This window comes from Bos taurus, chromosome 19 (assembly GCF_002263795.3).
Source record: "Bos taurus isolate L1 Dominette 01449 registration number 42190680 breed Hereford chromosome 19, ARS-UCD2.0, whole genome shotgun sequence".
NCBI lineage: Eukaryota > Metazoa > Chordata > Mammalia > Artiodactyla > Bovidae > Bos > Bos taurus.
The window spans coordinates 13,975,110-13,992,205 of record NC_037346.1 but is presented as its reverse complement, the minus strand read 5'-3'; the positions used below and the strand labels follow the sequence as shown (position 1 = coordinate 13,992,205).

Here is a 17,096-nt window from a genome sequence, read left to right as displayed (position 1 = left end):
TGTCCCTCAGTTGGTGCTTAATACTTGTTACTGAATGAATGCATGAATGTATCAGTGATTTAGCTGTGCCGAGGAATTGCTAAGCGGTGTCATTTTGGACACTGCTCTTTCCTGGGTTCCACTCATGCCGCTCCTGTTTTTTCTCTCCAGCAGATCTCAGTCTCGGGAGGAGGTTTGCCCCCTGTCAGCACCCTGACGAATATCCACAGCCTGTCCCACCACAATCCCCAGCAATCTCAAAACCTCATCATGACCCCCCTCTCTGGAGTCATGGCCATTGCACAAAGTAAGCTCTGTCCTTGGTCAGAAAACTTGGGGGCAGGGAGGAGTGCTTTGGGAAATGAGTCAACCTGATTTAAAAAAAAAAACAACAGTAAAGAAGATATTCTTCCAACTCATCCACCCCTTGTAGATTTGATTCAACTCATTTCGTTCCTTATCTCTCTCCTCATGATTTGGATTGTTCAGCCTAAACTTAGAAGAAATTAGGGAATGGAGTTGAATCTGGGTCATAGCTCACCAGCTGTGCATCTTGGGTCAAATTATTGCATCTTTATGAGGGTCAGTCTTCGCATCTGTAAAATGGGTTGTTGGGGCAATCCAATGACTGGGTATTTAGACACGCTTGTACATTGATAAAGTATGAATATGTATAATATTGTAGCTTCTATTTTTGTCCAGTGTTCATTCCTATCCCTGAGTGTGTGGTGGGTGTTCCAGGAGGTTGTGTTGTGTTGATGTTCCTTTGTGTTGTTTGAGGTGGAGTAAGACATGAGGGGTTCCCTTCTTTTTTAAAAAAATATAAGATTTATTAATTGGTTGATCTTATTTTGGACATGCCCCCATGGCATGGCGTGTGGGATCTTAGTTCCCCAACTAGGGATTGAACCTGTACCCCCTGCAGTGGAAGTGCAGAGTCTTAACTCGTGGATCACCTGGGAAGTCCATGGGCTTCCTTCTTAATGGGGAATTCTGTATGGTCAAATGAGACCTCGTTGGCAGGTGGTGAAACATACTGAGAAGGAACTCTGTGTGAAACTGTCATAGCATCTCTGAGCCTTGGCAGGTTTAAAGAGAAATAGATTGTTTATGCCCAGGCCTGAAGATGGAGCGAGGCGTCAGGTCCTTCTAGCCCTGGGGGCTCACCTTCCACAGCCAGTCTGTCCCCATCCATCACAGATGGGCCATTTCAGTGCAAGAAGGCTGCCATGGGTGTGCCTGTGGATGCTGCTCTCAGAGTAATGACATTGATGCGTATTCAGTGTATTTTCAGCCTTGTGTTGACAGCTCAGGCCAAGTCTTCCCTGTGATCCAGGGAGCACCCATGAGAGGTCTTGGGGATAGCTATGGGAGGTACATTTCCCGTCTTTCTTCTACCCTCGGGATCACCCGCTGTCTTTGTGGCCTCCCTGTGTCCAGTGCCCACATGAACCACTTTTTTATTTGTTCCTGCCTTTTTCGCTCCTCTGTCCATTCTTCCTAAACCTTATCTAGCCTCAGATCACTTCTGAAGGGATGGACTTTTGTGCTCCTTGAGGGCAAAACAGAGCCAAGCCCATAGGAGTCACCTGAGTTTATTGAATGAGTACATTTGGCCCCCTCTCTGTCCTCAGCTGCTGGGAAACTGACACCTTCCCCACTTAGTTTTATAAAAGGAACCTTTAGAGGACTCACAAAATTAAAAAAGGTATTTTAAATTTGCTGCCTTTTCATGGGGCCATTATGGCTGAAACCAGCTTGCTTGACTTCTAGGAGATTTGATTAAAAGGCCCATGGATAAGATACCTCATCTCCATTCCTACAACCAAAACTATACCAAACTGTCCCATTTACCTTCTTTCTTCGCTCCAGCTTTGGCTGACACACACAGTTCTATATTTTCTTAGGCACTATCTGAATTAAAATTTTCCCTGGAGCTGTTACACAGTTTTTTTCATTTTGCTCCTAATTTTTCTCACCTATAATTCTCTGTCTTCTTATAATAATCTTATTCTCCAATTGCAGACAGCCAATATCAGAGTGCACTGACCTTAGATGGGTGTGTGCATGTGTGTGTATGTGTGTACTTGCGGTGGGGAAAGCATGAAGTATGGTGAGGGTCACCAGCAAACATGGTTGAGACACAGCAGTCCTACCCCAGGGAGTGTCAGAATGAAGAATCGGTTATGGAGTCCAAGCTTGTTCTGTTCTCTACACCACAGGCCAGTAAATCAAGAGACAAGTTGTTGGGCAATAAATAGCCAACTCCTGTCCTGTTGAATAGGGCTTCCCAGGTGGCGCTAGTGGTAAAGAGCCTGCCTGCCAATGCAAGAGACATGAGACAAGGGTTCGATCCCTGGGTTGGGAAGATCCCCTGGAGGAGGGCATGGCAACACACTCCAGTATTCTTGCCTGGAGAATCCCCTGGACAGAGGAGCCTGGTGGTGGGCTGCAGTCCATAGGGTTGCAAAGAATCAGACACAACTGAAGCGACTTAGCACGCACATCCTATTGAGTATGTGGGCCCTGCTTGGTGACTGCAGAGGCCCAAGGAGAACGTGATAACAGACCCCCCAGCAGTGCCAATTCATCATTCCCTACTCACCTATTGGACTGGATAACATGCTTCTTAAGCAGAAACCAGTGCCCAGAAAACAGATGGGAAAGCCAAGAGTCACACTCCGTGAGAGCTCGGATGACATCACTGGCTTTCCATCCTGGAACTGAGGCACATTAGGGGCACATCCTGTGTTGAAAATAAAATTCCTGGGCCTCACCTCCAAAGGGTCTGACTCATTATGTCTTGGGTGGGGCCGAGGAATGTGTATTTCTTAAAGGGCTCCTCAGGACGACTCGAAAACAATAGGCTGGTTGCAGAACCAGGTCCTCCAATGTCATCCACTCCAGACGGCATCATTTGCTTTTCTAGGCAGAGACTTCCTGAAAAGAGCAGTGGCGATGGGCTTGGGGAGAAGACAGCAAATCCATGGGGCTCCCTTGGAGTCTGAGACCTTATGGGAAAGTTAGGAAACAGATCAGGGTGTCAAGCGAGACAGAGCCTGGAGGAGAAGCCGAGCCCCTGGGGAGTTAGAGATAGTGCTGTTCTGAGTGATCAGAGGACCCCTCCTTCCCAGCCCCACCCAGGTGAGCCAGGAGGGGGCTTATTCCCGTTCCCTTCTCTGCTCACCTTTTAGGTTTCTGATAACGGTATCAGCTAAAGCTCTGAGTAGGCAATTGTTGAGGCCTCTGCGCTATCTCCATGGAGCACTTCCCCCTCCCGTGAACCTGCTTATGGAACCCTCTCCATCTCAGGAAAGGCTCTCCAGGTGTCTTTTCCCGCATCTGCCTAAAAAAGAGATCTTTTTTCTGGGCTTCCGTCTTCAGCTTGTTCTAGCCCTCCCCCCACCATTTCCCAGAAAAAAGTGAAAGAAAGTGGAGTCACTCAGTCGTGTCCGACTCTTTGTGACCCCAGGGACTGTAGCCTACCAGGCAAGATTCTCCAGGCAAGACTACTGGAGTGGGCTGCCATTTCCTTCTCCAGAGGATCTTCCCAACCCAGGGATCGAACCCAGGTCTCCCACATTGCAGACAGGCGCTTTACCATCGCAACCACCAGGGAAGCCCCCCCAAAAATGAGGTCAAATCAAAGGAACCTTGGCAACTCCAAGAAAGAAGTTGGGAGTATCTTTCCCCTCATCCTCCCATCCCCAGCCCTACCCTGCTTCAGCTACCTGCCCCAGAATCCCGCCCAGGGAGCCAATGGAGGATGGGTACCAGGGACCTGATCTTGGCAGCACTGGCCCCAGTTCTAAAGAGACCTCAGGTTATAGACACAGTACAGAACCACGGAGGCCCCGTCCTCCAGAACAGAAAGATGGCAGCACCTACTCTAACCACCAGCCTTCAACTCATTACTTCCTCCTTCCAGTCCATGGTCCTTCCATTGCCACCAGCCCTGTGCTGCCAGATAAGACACACTCACTTCACAGACTGGCTGAGTCGCAGTATTTTATTGCCTCTCTGCTCTAGTTAAGAGAATGAGCATCTGACCTCTCTCCGATCATTGCACAGCGGGCCAAGGAGGGTCTTCAAGCTGCACACCTCTAGGACTGTGGAGGAGGTTTTGTTTTTTTATCAAAATGTGGGCCCCTGCACACTCCTGCCCCCTGCTGGACAGACATATCTGGGCAGTAATCTGTACCTTACTGAGCAAGCCTCCCTCAGAGCCAGGCATGGGTGGAGTGGGCAGATATATTGTTGTTGTTGTTCAATCGCTCAGTCGTGTCTGACTCTTTGCAACCCCATGGACTGCAGCACGCCAGGCTTACCTGTCCTTCACCGTCTCCCAGAGTTTGCCCGAGTTATGTCCATTGAGTCAGTGATGCCATCCAACCATCTCATCTTCTGTCATCCTCTTCTACTTTCAATCTTTCGCATCATGAAGATCTTTTCCAATGAGTGGGCAGACATAGAGCACTGCAACCCCAAGGGGGCTTTGGGAAACAGGACAATTTTGGGAAACCCTCAGACCTCAGTCAGACCTGTTGAAACCCCATTTCCATCTACAGCTGTCTATGGAATGTGGACGAGTCACCTTATCTCTCTAAGCCTCGATTTTTCAGTCTATAAAATGGGTCCATAAAATTGCTTCCTGGGCAACCTCTTATGTAACAGCCTCAACCCAGTGCTGGCAAACAACAGGGGCTCTGTTGATGACCGTTAAAGTCTGTTCGCCTTTGCTCACCCCTGAAGCTGTCTCTGATCCTTCCTCTCATTCCCACAGGCCTCAACTCCTCCCAAGCTCAGAGCGTCCCTGTCATCAACAGCGTGGCTGGCAGCCTGGCAGCCCTGCAGCCCGTCCAGTTCTCCCAGCAGCTGCACAGCCCTCACCAGCAGCCCCTCATGCAGCAGAGCCCAGGCAGCCACATGGCCCAGCAGCCCTTCATGGCTGCAGTGACGCAGCTACAGAACTCACACAGTAAGGACCCGGGCATGTCGGGGAGGGAGCCCCAAGGGGCCTCAATGGCCAGTGTCTTCACTCTCTGGGTCGGAAGTTTCTTGGAAGCTTCCTGGTTTGGTCACTTTTCCCTACCTGTGATCAACCAAGACAATTTCTTTCTTTCATTTTTTAAAAAATGTGTTTGGCTGCACTGAGTCTTCGTTGAGGCACATGGGCCCTTCAATCTTCGTTACAGTATGTGGGATCCTTAGTTACAGCGTATGGGATCTAGTTCCCGGCCCAGGGATTGAACCTGGGACCCCTGCATTGGGAGCACGGAGTCTTAGCCACTGGGTCACCTGGGAAGTCCCAAGACAATTTCTTAAGCACAACTCTTATGCGATGCTGTGCCTTTTCCAGTCCTCTTCTCTACCCCTGGAATTCCCAGGGGAGATTTTGCAGAGGCCAGTGAAGGCCGATACGGGAAGAGAAGCTAGAGATAGAGATCTGGGGAGGTAATATAAATGTGGGACGAACCCATGCCCCCTTTCCCGCCCTAGTTCCCATGGAAGAGATCCTCAGGCAGGCACACCCCTTTTCCCGACGAGCCTCAACTTAGCCTTTTCAGCCCAAAATTCCAGGCAGCTGTTATCAGATGATCAGACGTGGCATATAACTTGCCTCCTAAGTGTCTTCTCTGAATTTGAAAAATCTTCCGGAGTCCCCACACTCTCCGATTTCCACCCCCCAAACATCTCTAATCAAGAACCATGAACATGGGTGGAAAAAGCCACCTGCACACAGAACGTTAGTTTCTGCCCCATGCAGAGGCTGCTTCCCACCTCCGATGTTCTCACCTACCCTAGGACTACCTTTCAACCATTTAGCTTTGGGGGTGTTTTTTGGTTTTTTTTGCCATGCTGAGCAGCCTGTGAGATCTTAGTTCCCCAACCAGGGATTGAACCTGTGCCCCCTACCTTGGAAACATAGGATCTTAACCACTGGACCCCCCCCGGGAAGTCCCCCTTTCAACCATTTACTTCCCACCCACCCCTAGCCCCCATTTCTCCCCCTCCTGAGCCCCAGAGCCCCAGCCCTCTGGCTATGTCAGGCGGCCCTTGCCTCCGAGTCTGGGGAGAAAAAATGGGAAGGATGGTTTTCTATCTTCCAGCACAAGCCCGTGCACACACCTGGGCTGCCTCTGGAATGGAGCAATGGTCTTGCATCAGACAGACCTAGATTTAATCCTGGCTCTGAGCCTTCGTAGCTATGTAGCCGGTGGTGATTTCCTCAGCTACTCTCAACTTCAGTTTTTTCATCTTAAAATGGAAATAGTGTGCATGTGGAGTCACTATGAAAGTGAAACAAAAGTAGGTATGAACTGTGTTTGGTAAGCATTAAGAGTTATTAAAATGCGGACTTCCCTGGTGGTCCAGTGGTTAAGACTTCATGCTTCCAGTGCAAGGGGTGTGGGTTTGACCCCTGGTTGGGGAACTAAGATACCACATGCCACTTGGCCAAAAAATTTGAAAAATAAATATTTAAAAAGAGTTATAAAAATGCAAATAATTATTTATTAAGGGTGTCTAATAGGAGGAGGCAGGGCTGGGAAACAGGATTTCAGTTGCTCTTCTGGCTGCGAGTCTGAGGGGCAATGGCTAAGTTCAGCCTCCTTCTACGCTCGGGGCTCCATCCCGCCCCAGGCCTGCAGAGCTGGTTCCTGCGTACCATCTCACATTCCAATCACATTTTCGTGGCTTTTAAAAAACCTGCTACAGCCTGCAGCAGAGCCTGGAACCACGTGTGTCACACTGTCCTTCCTCCCCGGCCCTGACAGTGCTCCCCCGCCTCACCTGGGCAGGATTCCTCAGTGGCGAGGCTTGGGTGGGACAGAGAGGGGTCACCAGCGACCTGTGCTCTGCCGAGGCCCCGCTGCCCTGGCTGGCTCTGAAGAGAGAGCTCATGGGGCCCCAGACCAGGAAATAACCAGCCTCCCACCAAGGGAAGGACAGGCTGAGACAGCAGGCTGTGACCTTTACCCCCATTCCCTACTGGAGGACTCCTTGGTAGAACAAGCTGGTCCCTCCCTCAAGGCCAAACATCCACATGCTTTCTGGGTTGGTCATGTGACCTGGAATTTACATGAATCTTATGGATGAACTGGCATGAGTCAAAGTTTCCAGACTTGGTGGACACATACTGGAAAAACAAAAAGCGAAAACCACATGCTTCTGGAGCTTTTATTGAAATCTAGGCTCAGGGAGCTTCCCTGGTGGCTCAGACGGTAAAGAATCTGCCTGCAATGTAGGAGATGTGTGTTCAATCCCTGGGTCAGGAAGATCCCCTGGAGAAGGGAATGACAACCCACCCCAGTACGGAGAATCCAATGGACAGAGGAGCCTGGAGGGCTCAGTCTGTAGGGTCGTAAAGAGTCAGACACGACTGAGCGACTAACATGTTTGTCCATCATACTTCATTTGTGTGATGTCATAAGGCATTTTAGTGCAAACTGGGACAGCCCAAAATTATACAAGTAAGGACACCCATGTCTATTTAACAATTATTAATCAATCTACAATTGCTAGCATGAGACCTAGGACTTGAGTCACTACAGAAAAACTAAGCAAACAGGCCAGCTCCTTCATTTTGCCAGCTACTATGAACTTTTTTGGACTTAAATTCTCAGATGCACCACATATACCCCAGGATCAGTTGTGTTTGGGATGTTTGTTTGTTTGTCTTTGAATATTTCTTTATTTACTTAGCTGTGCCAATCTTAGTTGCAGCATGTGGGACCTAGTTTCCTGACCAGGGATCTAACCCCGGCCCCCTGCATTGGGAGCATGGAGTCTTAGCCACTGGACTACCAGGGAAGTCCCAGGATTACTTGCTGATATCCAGGCATCTAATACTTTGGAAGTCAGGGAAAGAAAGTGCTCCCGCCACAGAAGTGCCAGCCACCTCTATCCACCAGGCACTGTGGAAACCTATTTATCTATTTGGTAAACTGCTTTAAACACAGTCTCTTTTAATCCTACAACAGATATCATTCCCATTTTACAGAGGAGGAAACTGAGGCTAACTGCATTGATTAAGGAGCCAGGATTTAAACACATAGCCATTCTTTTTGATCACATCACACTGCCTTGCCCAAACATAACTACCACCCACCCCCACCCCCTTTTATCTGCCTGGGGAAAAAGGAACAGTGGTGTGGGATGAGGGGTGGTCTGTAGCTGTGCTTACATTCTTGCGGGATCTGCACCTTGACCTTGTCTTCACTCTGTCTCTGCAGTGTACACACACAAGCAGGAACCTCCCCAGTATTCCCACACCTCCCGGTTTCCATCTGCGATGGTGGTCACAGATACCAGCAGCATCAGTACGCTCACCAACATGTCTTCCAGTAAACAGGTAATGCTGGCAAGAAGGTAGGGGGAGGGGAGGGATGACTGTGACTGCTGATGTGCAGAGAGCGTGACAAGTATGCACTCGGCCTCAGTGTGGTCCTTCTGAGGCTCCCTGGGTACTTTCTAAAAGAATCCCTGAGGTCACAAGGCAAAGAAGATGGGCCACAGGCTGAAGGGGCTTATTGCTCCCCTAGCATCCCTAAGAAGAGCACTAGAGTAGTGAAGTGTGCTCAGCTGCTGGAGACTGGATTATACAGAGCCTGCGGGCACTGGGGTTGAGTATCCCCAGTGGGTTGGTCATGATCCACGGACAGGGTATGCCCAAGGAGGGCTCAGAAAGTCAGACCCTCTAGAGTCTCACGCTTTGCAAGAGGGATCCCTGAGGATTTCCCATCAGTTAACAAATAGAGAAAAGGAACAGTGAGTCAGAGGTCCCAAGGCTGATTCACCCAGTTCAGAACTCATCCTGAACCCCCAGTGTTGTAAGCTCCAGAAAATGACCCAATTCTGCCAACCCACGGGGACTCCCCAGTAGACAGCCTGGCCTTACCAGGGGCCTGTATTCACTTGGTGTTTTATAGAGAAGCTCAGAATCAGCTTCCTGGTGCATTGAAAGTGGGGAATCCAGAGGCTTAGTCACCATTTCAGTTGATGACTAACTCCCACCTCCACATACATAGAGAGGATTAGGGTAAAGACGACCCATGGTGAGGCTACAGCTTGGGCAGCTGGACTCGAACAAGACACTGAGAGTTAGGAAACAGGACAAGACGTCTGAACGCAGGTTGCAATTCCAGAGTAACACAATAGGACCTTTTAGTAGCTGGGGTCTGTGCAGTGTGGGAACTGTTTGGCCTTTATTGATTGTTAGATAAGTAGGTGACAACCTTGAACTTCATGTCAGAGGCTCTCGGCAGCGTTTGGTCCTGTGGATGATCTTTTTTTTTTCCCCCATCAAATCACACTTCATCCAATGCCATGTGCTCCTGAGGAAGTTATTTCATGGGCTCAGCCTTCTCTGTTCTTCCTTTGCCCCCATCTCCTCCTGGTCCTGCAGTATCATGAAACAGGTGGATTCAGTTCCTGGCTTTGCCACTTGCTCGGTGACCTTGACCTCCCTGAGCCTTCACCTTCCTCATCTCTAAAACAAGTCGTGGCATCTACTTTTTGGGTGGATTTGATTATGCCATGTAGATTAAGTGCCTGGCACATCTTGGGCTCTGAAACATACATGACCTAGTCCTTCGGGCTGTGGAATGAGGTGGGGTAGGGAGGGAGAGGTGTGTGGGACCCACTTTGCTATCCTTCTCTCACCCATTGGAAGATGAAAGGACAGTCCCCGTTGCCCTGCCCTTCGACTCCCGTGCGATTTCCCACTCTTTGTAGTGAGCAGGGAAAACATTTATCTGTGCTCACCAATCTCAATCAGGGGGGCAGCCAGGCGCAGCAGCCCTGCTTGGGAATACCTTCCCCTTTGAAAGGTTTATCAATCCATCTGCCGCTTGGGCAGCCCTGAACGGGGCTGTGATTAATGATTCCTGTCTTTCCCAAGTTGACTTTGATGCTTGCTTGTTGAAACAAGTCCTCTGAATTCAGGAAATGGCCTCTTAATCAAAACGCTTCGAGATGCTCTCTGAGATGCTGTACCGGCCCCCAAATGGGACTGAGTGGCCAGCCGACCTTGACACCACATGAACGAGCCTCTAGAACTACTGTGAAGTCATCTCGAAACCCCCAGACATTTCAGGAGTCTGACGATAGACTCACAGTTTTATAGGATGATGACGATGACATTTAGTAAGGCTAGCACTCTTCATATAACACTGTACAATTTATGCTTCTCATGAACGTTATCTAGTTGTTTTCTTTTTGCCAAAACCTCCTAAGAAGTACAAAGAAATAAACCAAGGCTCAGAGATGCAGGGTAACCTGCCCAAAGTCACAAGAGATGATATGCTAGGACTGAACTTCCAGACTTTTTATCTTAGCTTCTAAATCCTGGACTTTTCCCACTTGAACACTACTCATCTTCCAATACCGATCTTTTTATTTATTTTTCACTGCTTTTGGTCTTCTGCTGTGCACGGGCTTTCTCTAGTTGCAGCGAGCAGGGACTGCTCTTCCTTGCAGTACAGAGGCTTCTCATTGAGGTGGCTTCTCTTGTTGCAGAGCACAGGCTCTAGGGCTCATGGGCTCCGTAGTTGAGGTGCAGGGACTTAATTGAGCCAAGGCTTGTGGGGCCTTATTTCCCAGACCAGATTCATTGGCAGGCAGATTCTTAACCACTGGACCACCGGGGAAGTCCTGGCAATACCCGTCTTTAAAACGCCTATGGTAATCACTTCTCTTGTGGTCTGTAACAGTCAGGAACAAGAGTAAAAATTAAACCTACATAACTATATTCCAGTCAGGAAACCTTCTTCTTGCAAACAACAGGAGAAGAGAGGGTATGAAAGATGGAATGAAATAAGAGGAGAGTGAAGATGCTGCCTCTTGGCAGCAGGAGGAACCCAAGGGGAGGAAAAGTTGTACACACTCTGTTCTGAAGGCAAAGGGTCAGAGGTGAGTTTCAGAAGGGAATTGGTGGCAATTCTGCTTTTTTGTTGTTTGAAAGTGTTCTTTTCCAAAAAGCATTTCAAGACTATTGCTAGGAGTCGGAAGCCCATGACATAAGGAGAGGAAGATTCCTTGGCCAAATATGTTGGGGGAACAGCTGGGTTTAGCAGAAACCCCACAGGACAGGGCTTCTCAGAATCTCTCCTGTGCCAATGTGGGCATTGAACCAGGACCCGTCCCGGGCAGGGCTGCTTTAGAGGCATCGTAGAATGCTAAGAAAAGGGTCTGAGCCAATCCTGGCTCCTTCACACCTGCTCCATGACCTTGGGCAATTAATTCAGGGCTGTGAGTCTTGGGTTCTTCATCTCCAAAGGGGAAGCTCCCACCTCCCTCATACAGAATATACAAAGTGCCTGAAGATCATGCCTGGTACTGAGTCATATGCTCGAAGTGACAGCTTCCTTCCTGTTCCTACCCCTTTCTGTCTGTGATCCCCTAGAAGACACCTTCCATTAGGTCCTTCAGGATTGAACTCACTGCTTGGTCTGCACGTGGTCAAAGGAGGTTCTGACAATAACATGTCTCAGGGTTGGGACCATTTCTCTGGCACATCCTGCCTTCTGGGCCGGGGCTCCAGATCCCTGCTTCCCACTCTCCTGCTACACAAGGATGCCCTTTCACCCACCTCCCAGGAAAAAAAGCCAGTAGTTCAGGCCTTTCAAAGCACCCAAGCCCTTTGTGTGTGGCCAAATGCCTGGCCTTTAGTAGATATTCAGTAAATATGAATGAGTGAGTGAATGAATGAGTGAATGAATGAATACATTCAAATCTAACATTTTTTTTTGAGTACCTCCCATTTGCCATGTAGGACTCCAGGTGATTTTCCATCTTACCTTTCCTGGCTAACCCTCCTGCAAGGTAGAAATTTTTATGCCTAATTTACAGAGCCAAAAATGGAGATTCAAAGATGGGGTGGAATCTGGCTAAGCATACAGGATGGTAAATCTGGAGCTAGAGTTCCAGACTTTGGTTCTTCTCACTCCAAATCCACTCGACAACACTCACCTTCTAAGATCCATTTTTAAAGTGCTTATAAAAATGACTCAAGGTTATGCCGGCCTGAGGCTAAAGCCAGGATTTGACCTTGTCTCCCAGTGTTTTCCACCGTCAGGACAGGCATGCCGCAAGACCTTGTGGATCATGTTTCAGAAACCTCAGGCTGGAACTTTCTTGCTGGGAATCCTTGGCAGCTACTGCCCTCTGTCCTTTCCAGAGCCTGTCTCCTGTCACCAGCTCCCCCACCCCCCAAAGAGTCCTGGCGAGTTACCATCTAAGTGGGTCTCTGCCTGAGCTTCCTGCAAAAACAACAGCCCTCTAGCCTGGAAACCAGACCACAGCAAGCACCAGCCTTGGCTAAAACAAGTGTGGGCAGGCTGTGAGCAGACTCCTGTTTCCACAACTCTACCCACTGCTCCACTTCCTAGTTTATATAGAGAGAGGTCAGGAGAGGACCACCACCCCCCTCCCCCGACCCCACCCTCTGCCCAGAGCAGTCACCCATCAGGGGTGCTGATGAGAAGGAGGTGGGCAGCCTCATCATAAATCCCCTGAAGCTGCACCCACCCCACCACCCCCTCCTACCCCTTTCCCACGCGCTCCCGACCTTCCCCCCACCCCCCAGTGGTGAGGCAGTGTGGGCTTGATGGTAAAGAGCCAGTGTAGGGGTTAGACAGACCCCGTCCCCAGCTTCTGCCACTTTCTACCTATGTGACCAAAGGCAAAGGTCCAGCCTCTCTGAACTTCAGTTTCCTTACCTGTAACATGAAGATAATGATTTCTCCTTTGTGGGATCATTGAAAGGGCAAAATGCAATAAAACTTGTAAAACACTCAGCTCAGTGCTTGGCTGGGAACACCCAGTCTGTGGCAGCTGGGTCAACCTTGGCTTTCCCTGAGGGTAACCTTGGGTGTCTCTCGAGCTTCGGAAGGAGGATTTTAAATGGTAAGGGGCATTTATTTCCCCCTGGTGTCCCACTCAGAAGATAAAAGGCAGTAATCTTACATAGTGGGTTTTCTGTTGAGACATCCTGGGCAAGTCATTTAAAATCTCTCTAAGCCTCAGTTCCCTCATCTAAAACACTGTAAGTATAATCATTACTTGTAATGAATAGAGCTATCATGAATCTACCTTAATAGATTATTAACAATCATCTGTATTCACTGTCTCCACCTCCTCATCCCCAATTCTTTTTATTTTCTTATTTTTACTGAGGTATAGTTGCTTTATTCTCTGAGTTTCAGCATAGCACTTCACAATTTTTAAAGATTAGTCTTCATTTATGGTTATACGATATTGGCTATATTCCAGTATCCATGCTGCACATTAGATCCTCGCGGGTTATTTATTTTATTCATAGTAGTTTGTACCTCTCAATTTCCTCTCTTGTCCCACCCCTCTTCCCTCTCCCCAGTGGTAACCACTGGTCTGTTCTCCATATCTGTGAGTCTGTCTCTTTTCTATTATCGTCACTAATTTGTTGTATTTTTTAAATTCCACATGTAGTGACACCATATAGTATTTGTCTTTCACTGTCTGACTTATTTCACTAAAGCATGATGCCCTCCTAATCCATCTATGCTGTTGCAAATGTGAAATTTCATTCTTTTTTATGGCTGCATAGACTGAAGCGACTTAGCAGCAGCAGCAGCAGCAGTATTCTATTGTATATACCTGGGGTGGGGGGTGTACGGAGACCTGTACGCCCCCATAGTTCTCTCTTGAGAGCATTGCAGACTGGCTTTTGTCCCCACATTCCTGAAACCCCTCTTGCCCAGTTCACTAATATCTCCGCATTGCCAGATCCAGCAGTTACTTCTCAATCTCTATCTCTGACGTAGCCGATCACTCCCTCTTTTTCTCTCTTGAGTCTTAGGACACTACCTGTTCCTGGTTCTCCTCCTATGGCACTGGCCACTCCTCATTTCCTTGGCTGCCAGCTCATCTTTGCAACATTTACTAGTTGAGGGGCTCTGGGACTCATTCTTTGGCCTTTTCTCCTCCATGTTTATTCCTGGGTGATCTCCAGCCGCGTGAATTTGGGTCAGGTGTACACGACCATGGGTCTTATCATTCCATCTCCAGTACTGACCTCTCCCTTCAGGGCACATTCACAGACCCAGTGCCTCTTTGGCAAGTACCGGTGCACGCCTAATATACCTCACCAGCATCTCAGATCAAATCTGCCTAACACAGCAGCTCTTCATTTTGCCCCAGTGTCTCCTGACCGAAATGGCTTTCTGCTTGGGCTTGTCCATTTCCAAAAACGCCATCAGTTGTTCAGGTGAGACCCCTGAGATTACCTGTGATCATTTCACACCCCGCATTCCACATCCCGTCCATCAACGAGGTCTGCTAACGGTCCTTTAAAATGTATCCTCTACCTGACTGCTTCTTACCCACCCCATTAGTCTTGTGCTCCTGTAGCAGCCCCTAACTTCCCATTCTTGCCCCACAGGGATGGGTGTGCTCTGTTCACCACTCAGCAGCCAGAGTGGTCTCTGAGAAAGGAAAATCCATCATGTCACTCCCCCCGCCCCTGTCAAAAGTCTCCACTAGCTTCTGGCTGTAACCAGATTGAAGCAGAGACTTCCAAGACCCTATGTGGTCAGACTGAAGCCTCTCCTTCCTCTGTCCCTCGGCTTCAGCCACACCAGAGCTGGAGGGCTCCCACCGCAGGACTTCTCCTCCTGCGACACCTTCTGCTGGAGTATACTTTAGAGTGCATCTTTGCATATGCTCGTTGCATCTAGCTCAAACCTCAGAGAATGGGGGGATCACCTCCCGACCCCCCTGCATAATTTCTTCCCCCTTCCCTCTAGCCATTGTGACTTTTATCATGCTTATCTTTCGAGAGTATTCATCTCCTTCTGAATTTTTATGTGATGCATTTCTTAACTCGTTCATTGTTCAAAACTCTCACTAAAATGTCAGCTCAGTGCAGGTGGGGACAGAGTCCCATTCACAGCTGCATGCCCAGTGCCTGCGAATGTGCTGAGCATAGGGAAGGCCCACAAAACCATGTTAAATGAATGAATGACGATTCAAAGGCGTGATGTGAGAATTCTATGGAAGGATGCGTATCAAGGCTTTCCTTAGCAATGCAGCCTGGCACACAGTAGGACCTCAGTAAATGTCAGCTCTTCCCATTATGGATCAGACCTTCTTAGGGTGAGGATGTCCTTAAGAATCCTCCAGCTGCCCTACCCTCCAGACGGAGGGCTCTGTAGTCACTCAGGGACCCCCAGGCAGGGTCCCCGCGGGGCTGGCTGAGCCGGGCCTCAGTTCTGAGGGAACCCAGCGCGCCCCTTATCAGATGTTTGTGTTTAGACTCTGAAGGGGGCAAATAACTCTAGATCCTTTGACAACATTTAGGGCTCTGCCACCATTTTATTATGTGAGCAAACATTTGATAGCTGGGAAGCCCATCCCTAATGACAGGTCATAGAATCTCGCTGGCGTCTGCTTATCTGTTCTTGGTGTTTGCTCTTCCATTGAAACCTGCAAGGTCACAAGCCGTTTTCTCTCTCCTCCACCTGAAATCTGAAAATTGGAAAAAGCTTGATAGTGAGGAGTAAAGAGACTGGAGAGAGCAGGGGTGGGTGGAGGGAGGAAGAGGAGGCAAAAGATATCAGAGGACCCTGCCCAGGGGCTCAAGAATGCAGAAGGGCCAGAAACCTGTCTCCACACATGGACGCACCACTCAGCCCCGCTCTGAGGAGCTCTGGGGGGTGGCGGGGGCGGGGGCACGGGGAGCAGCCCAGACCAGGGCACCCCGGGCAGCTTGACAAGGACAGTTGTACCAGCACCACGGGGAGGACGGCACGCCTAGCAGCCCATCTAATCCCCCAACCTTCATCATAAAGGTGGGGAAACCAAGGCCCAGAGAAAGGAGTTTGAACAAGAGCAAAGCTCGTAGGGACTTCCCTAGTGGTCCAGTGGCTAAGACTCCACACCCCCAAGGCCAGGGGCCCGGGTTTATCCCTGGTCAGAGAACTAGATCCCACATGCTGCAACTAAGAGTTCACATGCTGTAGCTGAGACCTGGCGCAGCCAAATAAATAAATATAAAAAAAAAAAAAAACAACAAAGCTAATAGAAGGCTCTTAACCTCAATGTAATGTAAAGAACACTGTCTGGGAGGTCTCCCAGAACTGGTTTGAATCTCTGGCCCTACACTCTCCTAATTCTGAAACCTTGGGCAATTCCTGGACTCTCTTTGACCTTGCTTTCGCAATCTGTAAAATGGACATAATAGCAGCCCCATACAAGGCTATGGCTGGGAGAACTGGTTAATGGAATAATAGTGGGATAAGAGGCCTTTAACAGTGTGATAGATATGTGAACACGTTGTGTGTGGCTGTGGCTGTTTCTGTGTCTTTGTGTGGAAGGGGGAATGTTTGAGGGGGAGTCTTGAGAAAACGAACCGTTAAGTCAAAGGGCAGAACCTTCCTCTGAGATGACAACAAAGGGGAAAGGGAAGGAAGAGAAGCAAAGCCGGGGAAAAGGGACTCCCCGGAAGGAAAACGCGAGCTGTGATCTTGCATGACAGTTGAGATGAGTGAGGCCCACGGCTCTGGGAGCGGAGGCTGCCCCACGTGGGGGTCTGGCTCTTCTCAGGGACTCCTCCATGCTGGGTCTCCTGCCCCAACCCACCCAGAAGCCTGGTCTCAAAGGCCTTTAGCCCTTGGATCCCAGTTTTCTGATTTCTTGTCTTGATAGTAGCAAGCATTATAGAAAGCACTTTGCAATTTCCCACACTTCTTCCTGATGGAGCGTTAGTATGTGGTGATTTTCTCTTGTGCTCTGTGGCCTTGGGGCTCGGCACAGATCAGCAGCATCAGCCCAACCTGGGAGCTGATTAGAAATGCAGGTTCTTAGGCCCACCCCCGGCCCACTGAGTCAGAATCTACCTTTTAACAGGATCTCTGCTACTCCGTTTGGGAAGGGATCTGGGGGACCCCTGCTCTTAGATTTTCTTAGGATGAGACCCTTACTTCCTTCAAAAGCAAAAGCTCCCCATCCAGCTGTCATTGCCACCAAACTGAGCAATTTATAAAACGCACTCTCACAGGAAGAGGAGTCCCATTTCAGCATAAAGGTCGGCAAGTTATGACTATTTCAAGGCAATTGGCAATTCACTTCTCTCTTCTAGG

The 17,096-nt window shown here is 49.1% G+C and overlaps 1 protein-coding gene across 5 annotated transcripts in view; it reads left to right on the top strand.

Moving 5' to 3' along the window:
- The window catches only part of HNF1B (HNF1 homeobox B), a 61,648-nt gene that overhangs the window by 43,408 nt on the left and 1,144 nt on the right, over window positions 1-17,096 (top strand). For 2 of the 5 annotated variants that reach the window (XM_005219982.5, NM_001192855.1), the window contains exons 6-8: window positions 154-286; window positions 4,763-4,957; window positions 8,214-8,332. In XM_005219982.5, the coding sequence (XP_005220039.1) occupies window positions 154-286; window positions 4,763-4,957; window positions 8,214-8,332 (447 nt within the window). Of the gene's footprint in view, window positions 1-150; window positions 287-4,762; window positions 4,958-8,213; window positions 8,333-17,096 lie in introns of those variants that run through there. The other 3 variants (XM_005219981.5, XM_005219980.5, XM_059877790.1) reach the window with 2 other exon arrangements.